This window comes from Plasmodium gallinaceum (assembly GCF_900005855.1).
Source record: "Plasmodium gallinaceum strain 8A genome assembly, contig: PGAL8A_v1_62, whole genome shotgun sequence".
NCBI classification, from domain to species: Eukaryota; Apicomplexa; class Aconoidasida; order Haemosporida; family Plasmodiidae; genus Plasmodium; species Plasmodium gallinaceum.
Window position 1 is genome coordinate 452,003 of NW_021628221.1, and position 12,922 is coordinate 464,924.

Here is a 12,922-nt window from a genome sequence, read left to right on the forward strand (position 1 = left end):
TTTTTTTTTTTTTTTTTTTTTTTTTTTTTTTTTTTTTTTTTTTTACTATTATTATGCAAATGATATATTGAATAATATAATTTTATGAACAAATAAATAAGTGTGCCTAATATAATGTTATTATCAAAGAGTAAACCTTGCAGGATACTTTTTAAAGGAATAGAAATTATATATATATATAAAGAAAAAAGATTATTTTAAATTATTTTTTTTTTTTTTATTTTTTTTTTTTTATTTAAAAAAAAAAAAAAAAAAAAAAAAAAAAAAAAAAAAAATAAAATAAATGAAACATAAATGAAAACAAAAATAAAAATATAAATGTAATATTTTAAATACATGACGTAATTTAAAGAAATAAAAGAAAAAAAAAAAAAAAAAATGGAGTCATATATAAGAGAAAGTAAGAAACTTACCTTTAAAAGTAATAAAGGGAAGAAACAATTACGATATTTAGATATTTCTTTAAATAATAAATCTTTATATGATAGTCATATTTTAGAACTAGTAAAAATACTAAAAAAAATAATAAAAATAGTGTATAATACTTATTACTGCTTAAATATTGATCTTAGTGAAAATCATATAACATGTTTAGGATTAAAAACATTATTAAAATATGTATTAAATTACAATGAAAATATAGGTATAAACATTTTAAAAATATACAAAAACAGCATAAAAGATGATGGTGTATCATTAATTAAACAGTTAGTTTATATTCAAAAAATTCCAATGGAAGAATTGCATTTATCTCATAATTTTATACAAGACAATACATGCAAAGAGTTATTATTAAGTTTTGTTCAAGCGAAAAGAGATAGTAATTATGTCTATCCTAGATATGATAAATATCAGAATCCATATAAACATATTCAAATACCGGTATGGATAAGATTAGAATATAATTGTATTCAAAATCCTAAAGAATTATTAAAAGAAGTTGAGGAATTTGCAAAAAAAAAAAGAGGATACAAAAGTAACTTAATTATATGTTCTGCTTTAAAAAGTGATAAAAGATGTTGCCCATATAAATGTTTGAATGCTACGATTAGAAATACTCCAATTATGCACGTTTATATGTTTATACATCAAAAAGAAAATTTAACAAATGGAAAAATAAAAGAGGAAAAAAAAGAATTTTCCCCTGCTGATGCTAATGAGAAGATAGAAAATAATTTAGAAAAAAAAAATGTAGAAGAAAAAATGAAAAATGATAATAAAATAACAAATAAAAATTACATAGAAGAAGAAGCCAATGAAGAAGAGGAGGAAGAAGCTGATGAAGATGATGATAATAATAATGATGAAGAAGATGACGAAGAAGAAGATGATGATGAAGAAGAAGATGATGATGAAGAAGAAGATGATGAAGTGGAAGAAGATGATGAAGAAGAAGATGATGAAGTGGAAGAAGATGATGATTATAATTTTAAGGAGATGAAAGTTTTTGAAGATACTGGAAAAGGTATAAAAAATAATGAGAATAATTTAATTAATTCGGATGATTCTTTTGTTAATAAAATAGTTAATAATAATGAAGAAAGTAATAATAAAAATAAAAAAAAGAAAAAAAAAAAAAAAAATAATAATAATAATAATAATAAGAATAATATTAACAATAAGGAGGATGCAAATAATAGTTTAAATACCAATGCAAATATAGAATCTGATATTTATAATAAAGATAAGATGAATTTAATTAATAATGTAAATAGTTTGCCTCTATATATTATATTAGATTGTAGTGCAGTTCTAGATATGAAAGAATTATGGAAGGATAAAGCATTTTTGCCATTTAGTTTTCCAGGATTACTTTATTTATATAATAATAAATTATTAAAAAATAATAATGATAAAAATAAAGATAAAAATTATACTTTTAATGATTCTTTTATATGCTTAATGTGTAGCTACGTAGCTAATGAATTAAAAATAGTATGTCAAAAAAGTGAGATAATTAGGCAAAAGATGGTAAATTTAAAATTAAATATATGGGATAAACTATCTGAATTAGGTATTATTGAATTTTTAAGTGTTCCAAAAAATTTTAAGGAAAAAAAAAAAAATTTTTTAAAATCCTCTTTCTTAACTGATGAACAAATTAAATTAGCAAATGAATATTATGATATATCTCACGAGACATTACAAATGATTCAATTTTCTATTTTGTGGTCTACATATATTTTTAAAATTAGTAACAAAGAAATAATTATTGAAAACAATAAAAAAGAAATTAATAAAACAGACGTTAAAAAAAGTAAAAAAACAATTTTTACAGAAGTTTTATATTTAACTTCTTCTTCAAATATTTATTCTTTTTTTGAATATTTATATGAACAAGATATTAATTTTATTCTTCCATTATGTGTTACTGTTAATCAAATAAATAAATATATACAAGATGAACATAGTTATATCATTGATTTATTAATTAATAATAAGACAGATAAAAATATTAAATTTGATTTTAATAAATTATTTTTTCAACAATTTATTAAAGAAAAATATTCTAAATATTTACAAAATACAAAAGACGAATTAAATTGTGATATGGATGAAAAAAAAAATAATAATACTGATATAGATAAAAAAAAAGTAAACATGAAAAATGAACAGAATATGAACAGAACTATGGAAAAAAATAAAAATACAATATTTTTGTCAGATAAACAAATAGATAATGATGGTAAAAATAAAAACTTTAATAATATTAATCAAATAAAAGAAAAAAAAAATGTAACAGTTAACAATGTAAAAAAGAAGACTGATTTTAATAGTAGTAGTGATAATGAAAAAAACAATAAAATAAATGAAATAAAACATGTTAATAATGATAATAATTTAGTAAATGATAAAAATAATATAAACAATGATTTAAATAATCAAAAAGTAAATGATATTTTTAATGGTAACTGTAATGATGAAAGTTTTCTTGATTCAAAAATAAAAAAAAAAAATAATATCAATAATAATAATAATAATAATAGATTAAATGAAAATATAAATAATTATGAAAGCAACAAAAATAAAATAGAAGATAATAAAAAGAAAAATATGTCTAACAATAATGATAATAATAATAATAATAATGATATTGATAACAATACATATAGAAATAGAATATATTCTGTAAATATGAATGATACAATAAATAAAAATTCTAAAATGAATAATATATATAAAAGAAATAATTATATAAATAATGAAAATACAGGAAAAAATAATATAATAAATAATTATGTTCCATTGTTAAATAAAGATATAGACAATGGGAATATAGTTAATGGAATGAAAGCAGTTAATAATGTTAATAAAAATATTGATATAAATAATTTATTATATGAAAATAATATTGATAATAATTTGAATATACAAAATAATAATTCATATGATATATACGATATAAAATCAGTAAAATCATTATCAAATGAGAATATTAATAAAATTTGTAATGTAGATAATAATAATAATAATACTATAAATATAAATTTAAATAAAGATGAATATTTCAATGAAAATAACATTTATCTGAAAAAAAATAATGAAATAAACAAAAATCAATATAATGCAATTAATGATTATAAAAAATTAAATTTAAAAGTATTAGATATGAATGATCTTGACGTATTAGAAAAAAGAACAGATTTTAATTTTTTGAAAAGTATAGAAATGAATAAAAATAATAACAATGGTAACTATATTATGAATGATCATTTAAAAAATTTAGAAAATATAATGTATTCAAATATTGAGAATAAAGTTATGAATGTCAATAATATTAAAGATAATTTAAATAAAACTGTTGATATAGAAAGTAATAATTCCACATCTAACAAAGAAAATAATGTAAACATTTACGAATTATTAATAAATGCTTTTAATGAAAAAAAAAAAAATCCTCGTGGTTATAATGAAAATAATAATTTACGTATGGATGATAATAAAATAGATAGTAATATAAGATCAAATAAAAATATGTCAGTATATTCACATATGAAAATAAAGAATAATCTTAATGAATTGAGTAAAAATGTTGGTGGTTTTGATAAAATGAATTATACAAATCCCAATCTTTCGAAAAATACTAATATTAATAATGATAAAAATATGAATATAAACAATAATAATAATAATAATGTTACTTCAACGTTAGAACATAATTCTTTATTTTCTATTAATAATAGTTCATATATGAATAATTCTAATTTTAATCAGATAAATAGAAATAATAAGCAAATAAATAAAAATGATGCATTTTTACCAACAAAAATAAATAGTGAAAATAATAACAATTCTGTTGATAATATACATATAAATAATATTAATAATAATGGAATAATTGAAAATAAAAAAAAAGTGGAGTCTAGTAATATGAACGAATTAAATGATACAAAAGATATAATTTTTAATAAAAATAATGTGAATATTTTAAATAATAATGATTGCAAAAACAATTTAAATAATAGTATTGATATTGCAGGTATTAAAAGTAATAACAACCAAATTTCTAAAAATCCAAATACTAGTAATAATAACATGAATAATTTAATTAATAAAAACTCATTAAAAAATTTAAGAATACAAAAACTAAACTTAGATGTAAATAATAGAGAATTAGAATTAAATAATTTTATGGGATCTATAACAAAAAATTTAAATGATAATAATTCATCATTTTGTATAGAAAATAATAATAGAAATATAACGAATGAAAATGCTATTTCTATCTTTAATCAGAATATGATGAAAAATGAATTAGATAATAAAAACAATAGAGAATTCAAATTAATTGAATTAAAAAATATTTTTGATAAATATAAAGTAGATATACTAAATACTTCTTTATTATTAGAAGAATTGATATTAAATCAAAGTATATGTAAATATATACCTTCGGATATATATAACAAAATATTAAAATGTTATGAAAAGTTAGATAATATGCTAACAAATTTGAATTGTTTTAAAGATGATTTCAATTTAACTAACTCAAAAAATATTAATACTACTAAAGTGGATCAAAACATTTTGTATGAAGAATTTAAAAATTATTGGGATATGACGTTTTCAAAAAATAATTCTTCCTTATCCGAAGAGTTAAAAAATATTTCTAATATTATTCATAATAATCAAAAAATGAATGTAATAACTCCTCATCAAGATTTTATTGTAAGTAATAATAATAATAGTAATAATAATAATAATAATATTAGTAGTAGCAATAATAATAATAATAATAATAATAATAATAATAATAATAATGCAACTACAACTAATACTAATAATACTACAACTACTAATACTAATAATACTACTACTAATAATAGTAATAATAATAATAATAGTAATAATACTACAACTACTAATACTAATAATACTACTACTAATAATAGTAATAATAATAATAATAGTAATAATACTACAACTACTAATACTAATAATACTAATACTACTACTACTACTACTACTAATAATAATAATAATAGTAATAATACTACTAATAGTATTACTAGTAATAGTACTATTACTACTACTAATAATAGCAATAATAATAATAATAAATTAAATTCAATTAACGCAAATCCTTTATATTGTAATTCAGTAAACACAAATAAAATAAACAATTCATTGAATAATAATAATCAATTAAGTAACCCTATGAAGATGAATAAAATTCATAACATAATTAAAACAAATAAAATAAAGAACAATTCAGTGAATGCAACTAATATAAGTAATACTGTTAATTCAAATAAAATTAATAATTCTACAGATATTACTAACCCAATGAATAATTCAGCTAATATTAATCAATTAAATAGTTCATTAAATAACAATTTAGATTCGAATTTTAATAATATGAAGAATAATATATCACAAAATAAATATATAAATGGGAACATAACAAATTATATAAATAACGGAAGTGATAACATTTTGCATTCTAATCCATCCATAAATGGGAAAATTTCAAATATGAATAATTCTGCAAATTTAAATAAATTAACAAAAGAATTAAATAATTTAAAATCCATCAATAATGAAAGAGAAGTGAACAAAGATGCAAACAATATAACAAATATGAATAAATTATTAATGATAAATAATAATATATCCAATGTAAAAGTTAATGAAAAAAATTTATTAGAATATAATCCTTTAATAAATACAGAAAATTTCTTAAAAAAAAATAATTCTTATAATGATAATGCTTCCAATTTATTATCATTGATTAACATGAATAAAAATAAGAATGTTTTAAATAATCAAAAAATAAATAATGACAAATATAAAAATAGCAATAATATAAACGAATTGAATGTTTCAACTAATAATAATTTTAAAAAATTATTAAATGATGAAAATTTATATGCTTATAATAAAAATGCATTAAATGACATTAATTTAAAGTATGCAGAAGCATTAAGTAATCAATTAAATTTTATATCTGATGACAATAAAAAAAATGAATGTGATAAAAATGATATAAACATTTTTAGTTTTCAAAAAGAATTAGAAAAGAAATTTAATAATTCATTGATAGATTTGTGTGAAAAAGCGAATATTAAGAAATTATGAATCTTTTATGAGTTATAACAAAATGTGAATAATAAAATATGTAAATTATCCATATATATATATTAATTGTATAAGTGAAATAAAATAATATTAAAACTTAAGGAATAAATAAATGAATTTATATATATATATATATATATATATATATATATATATATATATATATATATATATATATATATATATATATAGATAGATAGATATAGATATAGTTATTTTCATAAAAACATATTAAGAAATTGTAATATATTATTTATTAAAAGTTAATGAAATATACATAATATATGAATAAAATTACATAAAATTAAAAAGAATTAAAAGGTTAAGATATTACATTTTTCATTCATAAATTTTTTAGAAAATTTTGAAAATATAAAGTAGTATATATATATATGTATATTATATGAAAAAAACTAAACATGTTTCATAAAAAGAAAAAAAAAAATTGAATTAAAAAAGATAATATAAAAAATCATATTACATATTGAAGAACTTTAAATAATTTAAGAATTTTATCAACATATAATTAAACTGAAAAAAACTCTAAAGAATGAACGTATATATAAGTATATTTAATAAAAAAAAAAAAAAAAAAAAAATACATTTAACTTCTTATAGGTTGTATATTTATTTTGTATATATATATATAATAACAGGAGAAACAAACATAATTTTATTAAGAATGGTGTGCATAAATACATATTTATGTTTACATAAGATTAAAAATTATTAATTTTTTTTTTTTTTTTTTTTTTTTTTTTTTTTTTTTTTTTTTTTTTTTTTCGTACTCATTACTATTTTTTTTAGAAATATAATAAAAACATTATATATATATATGCATGTAGCCATAAAAAGGTATTAATATAATATAAAAGTGAATAATATAGTTAATTCATAACAAAATTAAAATTTATGGTTTAAAAATGTAATAAAGAGGTTTAGAAAAAAAAAAAAAAAAAAAAAAAAAAAAAATTAATAATTTTTAATCTTATGTAAACATAAATATGTATTTATGCACACCATTCTTAATAAAATTATGTTTGTTTCTCCTGTTATTATATATATATATACAAAATAAATATACAACCTATAAGAAGTTAAATGTATTTTTTTTNTAATATAGTTAATTCATAACAAAATTAAAATTTATGGTTTAAAAATGTAATAAAGAGGTTTAAAAAAAAAAAAAAAAAAAAAAAAAAAAAACATCCCCAAGTAAAGAAAACTAGAAAGTTAATTAAAAGTTATTAAATGAAAATATTTTTACCCTCATGAAAAATTAATATTTTATATTTTATTTGTATTTGAATTGATAATTTTTTTAAACATTTCAATAATAGTTACATTTATTGACATACTAAGGCAGACTAAACTACATCTATATAAATTTCCTTTAAATAAATTGAAAATGTTTCCTTCTTTCAACAACTTGTTTATTCCCTATTATAAGATGCCAGAAAAAATTAAAATCAATATTATGTGAAAATTAAATATTATTTGTATTTAATGTATATATATTTATATGAATTTTTTTTTTTTTTTTTTTTCTCTTACGTCAAAGGAATTATTGTAATAGAACAATGTTTTATTTTTTTCTTGAATTTGAAACCTATAAATAAAAATATATTATAAAAAAAAAATGAACAGTTGTATATGAACATGAAATATTACAAAAACAATAGAAAAAATAAATTAAAAAAAGGAACAAATAACCAATGTAAAGTATTAAAAGTGAAAAATATATAAATAAAAAAACCTTATTCTAACTATATCAAGGGGAGATGTTATTAAACCAGATAAAAATGAACAAATAAGGTTTAATTGAAATATATTAAAATTTGATGATTCTATGTTTAATTTCTTCATCAGTTTATTCCCAATCTAATGAATTAATATTTAAAAAATAAAATTATTAAAAAAAAAGTTATAATTCAACATAATTTTTACTTTTTCATTTTTATCAATTAAATATTTTACATTTTGAAAAAAGAAAAAAGATCCACCAAACAAACCATAAGTCAAGCATGTAGAACTGTATCCTCTATACAACTAAAAATTTATAAAAGAAAAAGAAATATAGGTACAGAAAGAAAAAGGAATAAATTTAAAAAAAATTGAACTTAAAGAATATAAAGATTACTCTAAATAATCCTTCTTTATTAATTAGATCCTTTATTAAATAGTAAGATTTATTATATTCTTTTAATTCTAAATATTTTTGTGCCTTAAAAAATAAAAGAAAAAAATTTTTAAAATATTAATGTTAAATATCTCATAATTCCTTTCTTCATTTTTTTTTTTTTTTTTATTGATGTATTTTAATACTTGCATCCTTTCTTTAACAACATCTATTGGAACAAATATAATACATGATATAGCTTCAGCTAATAAACCTATGAAAAAAAAAAAGGGGAATAAAATAAATAATTAAATATATATCCATATATATTCTAATAATCATTTAAAAGAACATTCTTGAAATTAGAATACCTAAAGAAAAATAATCGAAGAAATTTAAATAGTCAGTATTTTCATCTCCATATTTTTCTGTATATTTTTTTTTGAAATTAGTTCTTTTTAATTTTAAATATTCAAAAGAACAAAAGTATAAACTTGTTGCTGGAATGGTTGTCAAAGATGAAAAACTAAAAAATTATTTAAAAAAAAAAAAAAAAAAATAAATATACAAATTATACATATATTAATGTAATTATAGTAATTAAACTTTTTTCTATTAAGAAATATTATGCATACAAAAAACCTTTATATAATCCTTTATAACCAAATTTTTTAATAAATGAAAAAAAAAAATTTTTATTAAAATTTTGATCAGTTTTGTAATTATTAATATGAACTTGCTTATTTGTTTTAACTGTGTCTAACGGATATAATAAAGTTCTACTTATAGTGGAAGCAAAGGTAGACCCCAAAAAAGTTTGTAAAATATTATCTAAATTTATTTTTTCATCGTAATTTAAAGAAATTAAAATTAATAATATATATTTTTATCTTTATATAATTTAACTTTTTATATTTTAAATAAATTACATTTTAAAATTTTATGTTTATACATACCTTCATTATCTTTCATTATATAAACATAAAAAGGAGCTTAAAAGATGCACAAAAATAATTATAGCGCTTTAAAACATGTTTCAATTTTTTTTTCTTTTTTTTAATTAAGTATAGTTGTTTTATTAAATAAAATTTAAAATCGATTAACTTTTATCATATTTAAAATAAGTCAACAAAAAATTTAAAGCATGTTATAAAGAAATGACAATTTTTTTTTTTTATTTATTTCTTGAATTGTTTTTTGATTCGAAAAAATTTAATAAATGAATATACAGTTTTTTTTTTTAAACTATATATATATATATATATAAAAATTATGAAATAAAAATTTATATATATTTAAAATAAAAAAGAAAAAAAAAAAAATTTTAATGAGAAATTTTTTATGATTTTTTTTTTTTTTTTATTTTATATAATTTTATTCTGAATCAAAACTTTCCTTTTATATTTTGATTAAATTTTTTCTTTTGATTATAAATAAAAAATTAAATATATTTTATAAAATATCTTTATACCTTTATATTTTATTTTTATTTGAAATTTTTGTTTTATTATTTTAAAAAGAAAAATGGCAAAAAGAAAATATATGTCAAAAGTTGATGGCAAAATAAATGTAGGAGAAAAATACCAAGCTAAAATTCCAAATTTAATTATAAGAGATTATGATAATAATTTAAATGTAAATAATACAACTGATAAAGAAGTAAAGTATTCAAAAGAAACAACAAAGAAAAAAAAAGCAAAAACTGAAAAAAATGATGAATGCTTATATAATTCGAATAATGAAAATACAAATAAAATAGAAGAAGAAATAAGTGAAGTAGAAACAAACGAAGCTGAATCTAATGAAAACGAATATGAAACAAATGAAAATGAAACTAATGAAAATAAAATGGATGTAAATAATTTAGATAACTATGAAAATGAAAACAACACAAACGAAAAGGTATCTGATGAAAATGAAGAAGAAAATGAAGAAGAAAATGAGGAAGAAAATGAAGAAGAAAATGAAGAAGAAAATGAAGAAGAAAATGAAGAAGAAAATGAAGAAGAAAGTGAAGAAGAAAATGAAGAGGAAAACGAAGATGAAAATGAAGAAGAAAATGAAGAGGAAAACGAAGAAGAAAGTGAAGAAGATGGAATAAATTTAAATGGAAAAAAATAAAAAAAATTAATGGTGAATTAATAACGAGAAATTAATAAATGGTTTTAAATATATATGCTAGATATGATACAAATAAAATATCATTTATTTTATGCAAATTTTTTCTTTTTTTTTTTTTTTATTTAAAATATACTTATGTTTATGTATTAAGTCATCATTTATAAAAATAGGTAATTATTAACCGCTACATATAATTCTTAAAGAATTTAATTTTTTTAACTTTTATTTTTTTTTTTTTTATTCTTGACTTTTATTACTTTATATATAAGTATTTATGCTTTATTCTTTTTTTAATTGTATTTTTTTTTTTTTTTTTAAAAAAATAAGTTCGTTTCTTTTCTTGTCGTATAAAAGCCTGGCTTTCTTTGCACGATTTTTTGGTAACTGATCCCACAAGAAAAAAAAAAAAAAAAAAATTCATTTTATTATTTAAAAAAGTTGCCATATAAAATATAAATAAGGAAATATATATAATAAATAGTTTTTTCGTAATTTTTTTTTTTTTTTTTATTAATTATTATTTTTATTACCTTTACAACTTCAAAGTATTTCAGCTTTAAAATGTCTTCGTCTAAAGATAAATTAGGGAACATATTTTTATAAAACTTCAAAAAAAAAAAATAAAAAAAAAAATAAAAATTTTTAAATTTTTAATTAAAATTATTTTCTGTTTTTTTTTTTTTTCTTTATTCATTTTACATGATATAATTGATATGGATGAGGTGGCAAAAAATTATCTGAAAAATATTCATATCGTTTCATAGCAGGATTATAAAAGCAAGAAAGAATTTCAACTTTATTATTTTCAGAACTATCATGAAATCTAAAAAAAAAAAAAAAAAAGTTATAATACTTTTATAAACTAACATGAAAATGTATATTATTATTTTTTTTTAAATTGTTCTTTTATTCTTTTTATTTTATACTCTTCTTTGTAATTATCTATATTAAAAGGTAAATAAATACATATTAAAAAAACTACACAAAATGTTGATAAAATGCCTATTAAAATATAAATTTCTAAATACTTATGGTTTACATCATTCCTTTTTCCTTCTGAATATCTTTTGTATTTTTCTAATCTCTCACCTTTATAGAAATAAAATATATTAATAAGGAATAATATATGAATAAAAAGAAATTAAAATAATAATTAAATTATAAAACAAATAATTTATAATAATAAATTAATAAAAGATCTAAAAAAATATATATATTGATATGAAGAATGTAGTTTATATATATATATATATATTTTTTTTTTTATTATTATTACTTTTTTCTTCTTCATTTTCATAAATAGATTCATCATTTATATCTGTATCATAAGTGTTTTGGTATTTTTCATTTATACTTTTATATTTTTTATATATCTGAAGAAAAATTTCTTCTTTATTTTTCTTTCTTTTTTCATTTTTTTCCTTCATGTAGACATCAGGATGATACACTTTTAACAATTTTAAATATTTCTAGTTAATAAAAAATTACATAAGTATATATATATATATACTAATTAAAAATAAAGAATATTTAGATATTTTATTATTATTCTGAATAAAAGTAAATATGTAAAATTTCTTGTACCTTTTTAATTTTTAAAATATTTCTTTCATCATTTATATTTAAAATATCATCAATTTCATTATTTTGAAGTCTTTTTAGTAATTTTAAATCTTCATCATAATCAAAATAGTTTATATTTTTTTCATTATATACATTACAAAAGCTAAAATATATAAAATATTTATTTTTTATATTTGTATGTTTTAAAATTTTTTGTAAATTCAAGCATTTGCAGTGTTTAATATTTGAAAGCATTTTTTATTACATTATTTTGTAAAAAGTTTTTTTTTTTTTTTTTTTTTTTTTTTTTATATTATTACGTTTTTATAACAATCTTAAAAAAAAAAAAAAAAAAAATATAAACATTTTATAAAAAATAAAATTATACCAAATTAAAAAATATGTTTATAAATTAAAAAATTTATATATCAAACAAAAAAAAAAAAAATGTATGCACATATATATAATGTATATATTAAATCATAAAAGTACATCTTTATATATTTCTTATAAGAATATTGTATATATATATATATATAA

At 16.6% G+C, this 12,922-nt stretch overlaps 4 protein-coding genes across 4 annotated transcripts; 2 read left to right on the forward strand and 2 right to left on the reverse strand.

Moving 5' to 3' along the window:
• Positions 1 to 378: 378 nt before the first annotated feature.
• Positions 379 to 6,579, forward strand: PGAL8A_00104400 (conserved Plasmodium protein, unknown function; the record flags this gene model as incomplete). The annotated part of the gene is made up of 1 exon (XM_028673132.1): positions 379 to 6,579. One exon carries the CDS (start codon positions 379 to 381, stop codon positions 6,577 to 6,579), a length of 6,201 nt encoding a protein of 2,066 aa, XP_028526160.1.
• Positions 6,580 to 7,866: 1,287 nt separating this feature from the next.
• Positions 7,867 to 9,670, reverse strand: PGAL8A_00104500 (mitochondrial carrier protein, putative; the record flags this gene model as incomplete). The annotated part of the gene is made up of 9 exons (XM_028673143.1): positions 7,867 to 8,019; positions 8,134 to 8,188; positions 8,336 to 8,460; positions 8,557 to 8,628; positions 8,720 to 8,803; positions 8,905 to 8,972; positions 9,070 to 9,224; positions 9,334 to 9,529; positions 9,655 to 9,670. The coding sequence occupies 9 exons, from the start codon at positions 9,668 to 9,670 to the stop codon at positions 7,867 to 7,869; spliced, it is 924 nt and encodes a 307-aa protein (XP_028526161.1).
• A 552-nt stretch (positions 9,671 to 10,222) lies between these two features.
• On the forward strand, positions 10,223 to 10,819 carry PGAL8A_00104600 (conserved Plasmodium protein, unknown function; the record flags this gene model as incomplete). Its single annotated transcript, XM_028673154.1, has 1 exon — positions 10,223 to 10,819. One exon carries the CDS (start codon positions 10,223 to 10,225, stop codon positions 10,817 to 10,819), a length of 597 nt encoding a protein of 198 aa, XP_028526162.1.
• A 279-nt stretch (positions 10,820 to 11,098) lies between these two features.
• PGAL8A_00104700 (conserved Plasmodium protein, unknown function) lies at positions 11,099 to 12,637 on the reverse strand (the record flags this gene model as incomplete). Its single annotated transcript, XM_028673165.1, has 6 exons — positions 11,099 to 11,203; positions 11,350 to 11,424; positions 11,519 to 11,642; positions 11,746 to 11,908; positions 12,096 to 12,288; positions 12,404 to 12,637. The coding sequence occupies 6 exons, from the start codon at positions 12,635 to 12,637 to the stop codon at positions 11,099 to 11,101; spliced, it is 894 nt and encodes a 297-aa protein (XP_028526163.1).
• Positions 12,638 to 12,922: the final 285 nt, after the last annotated feature.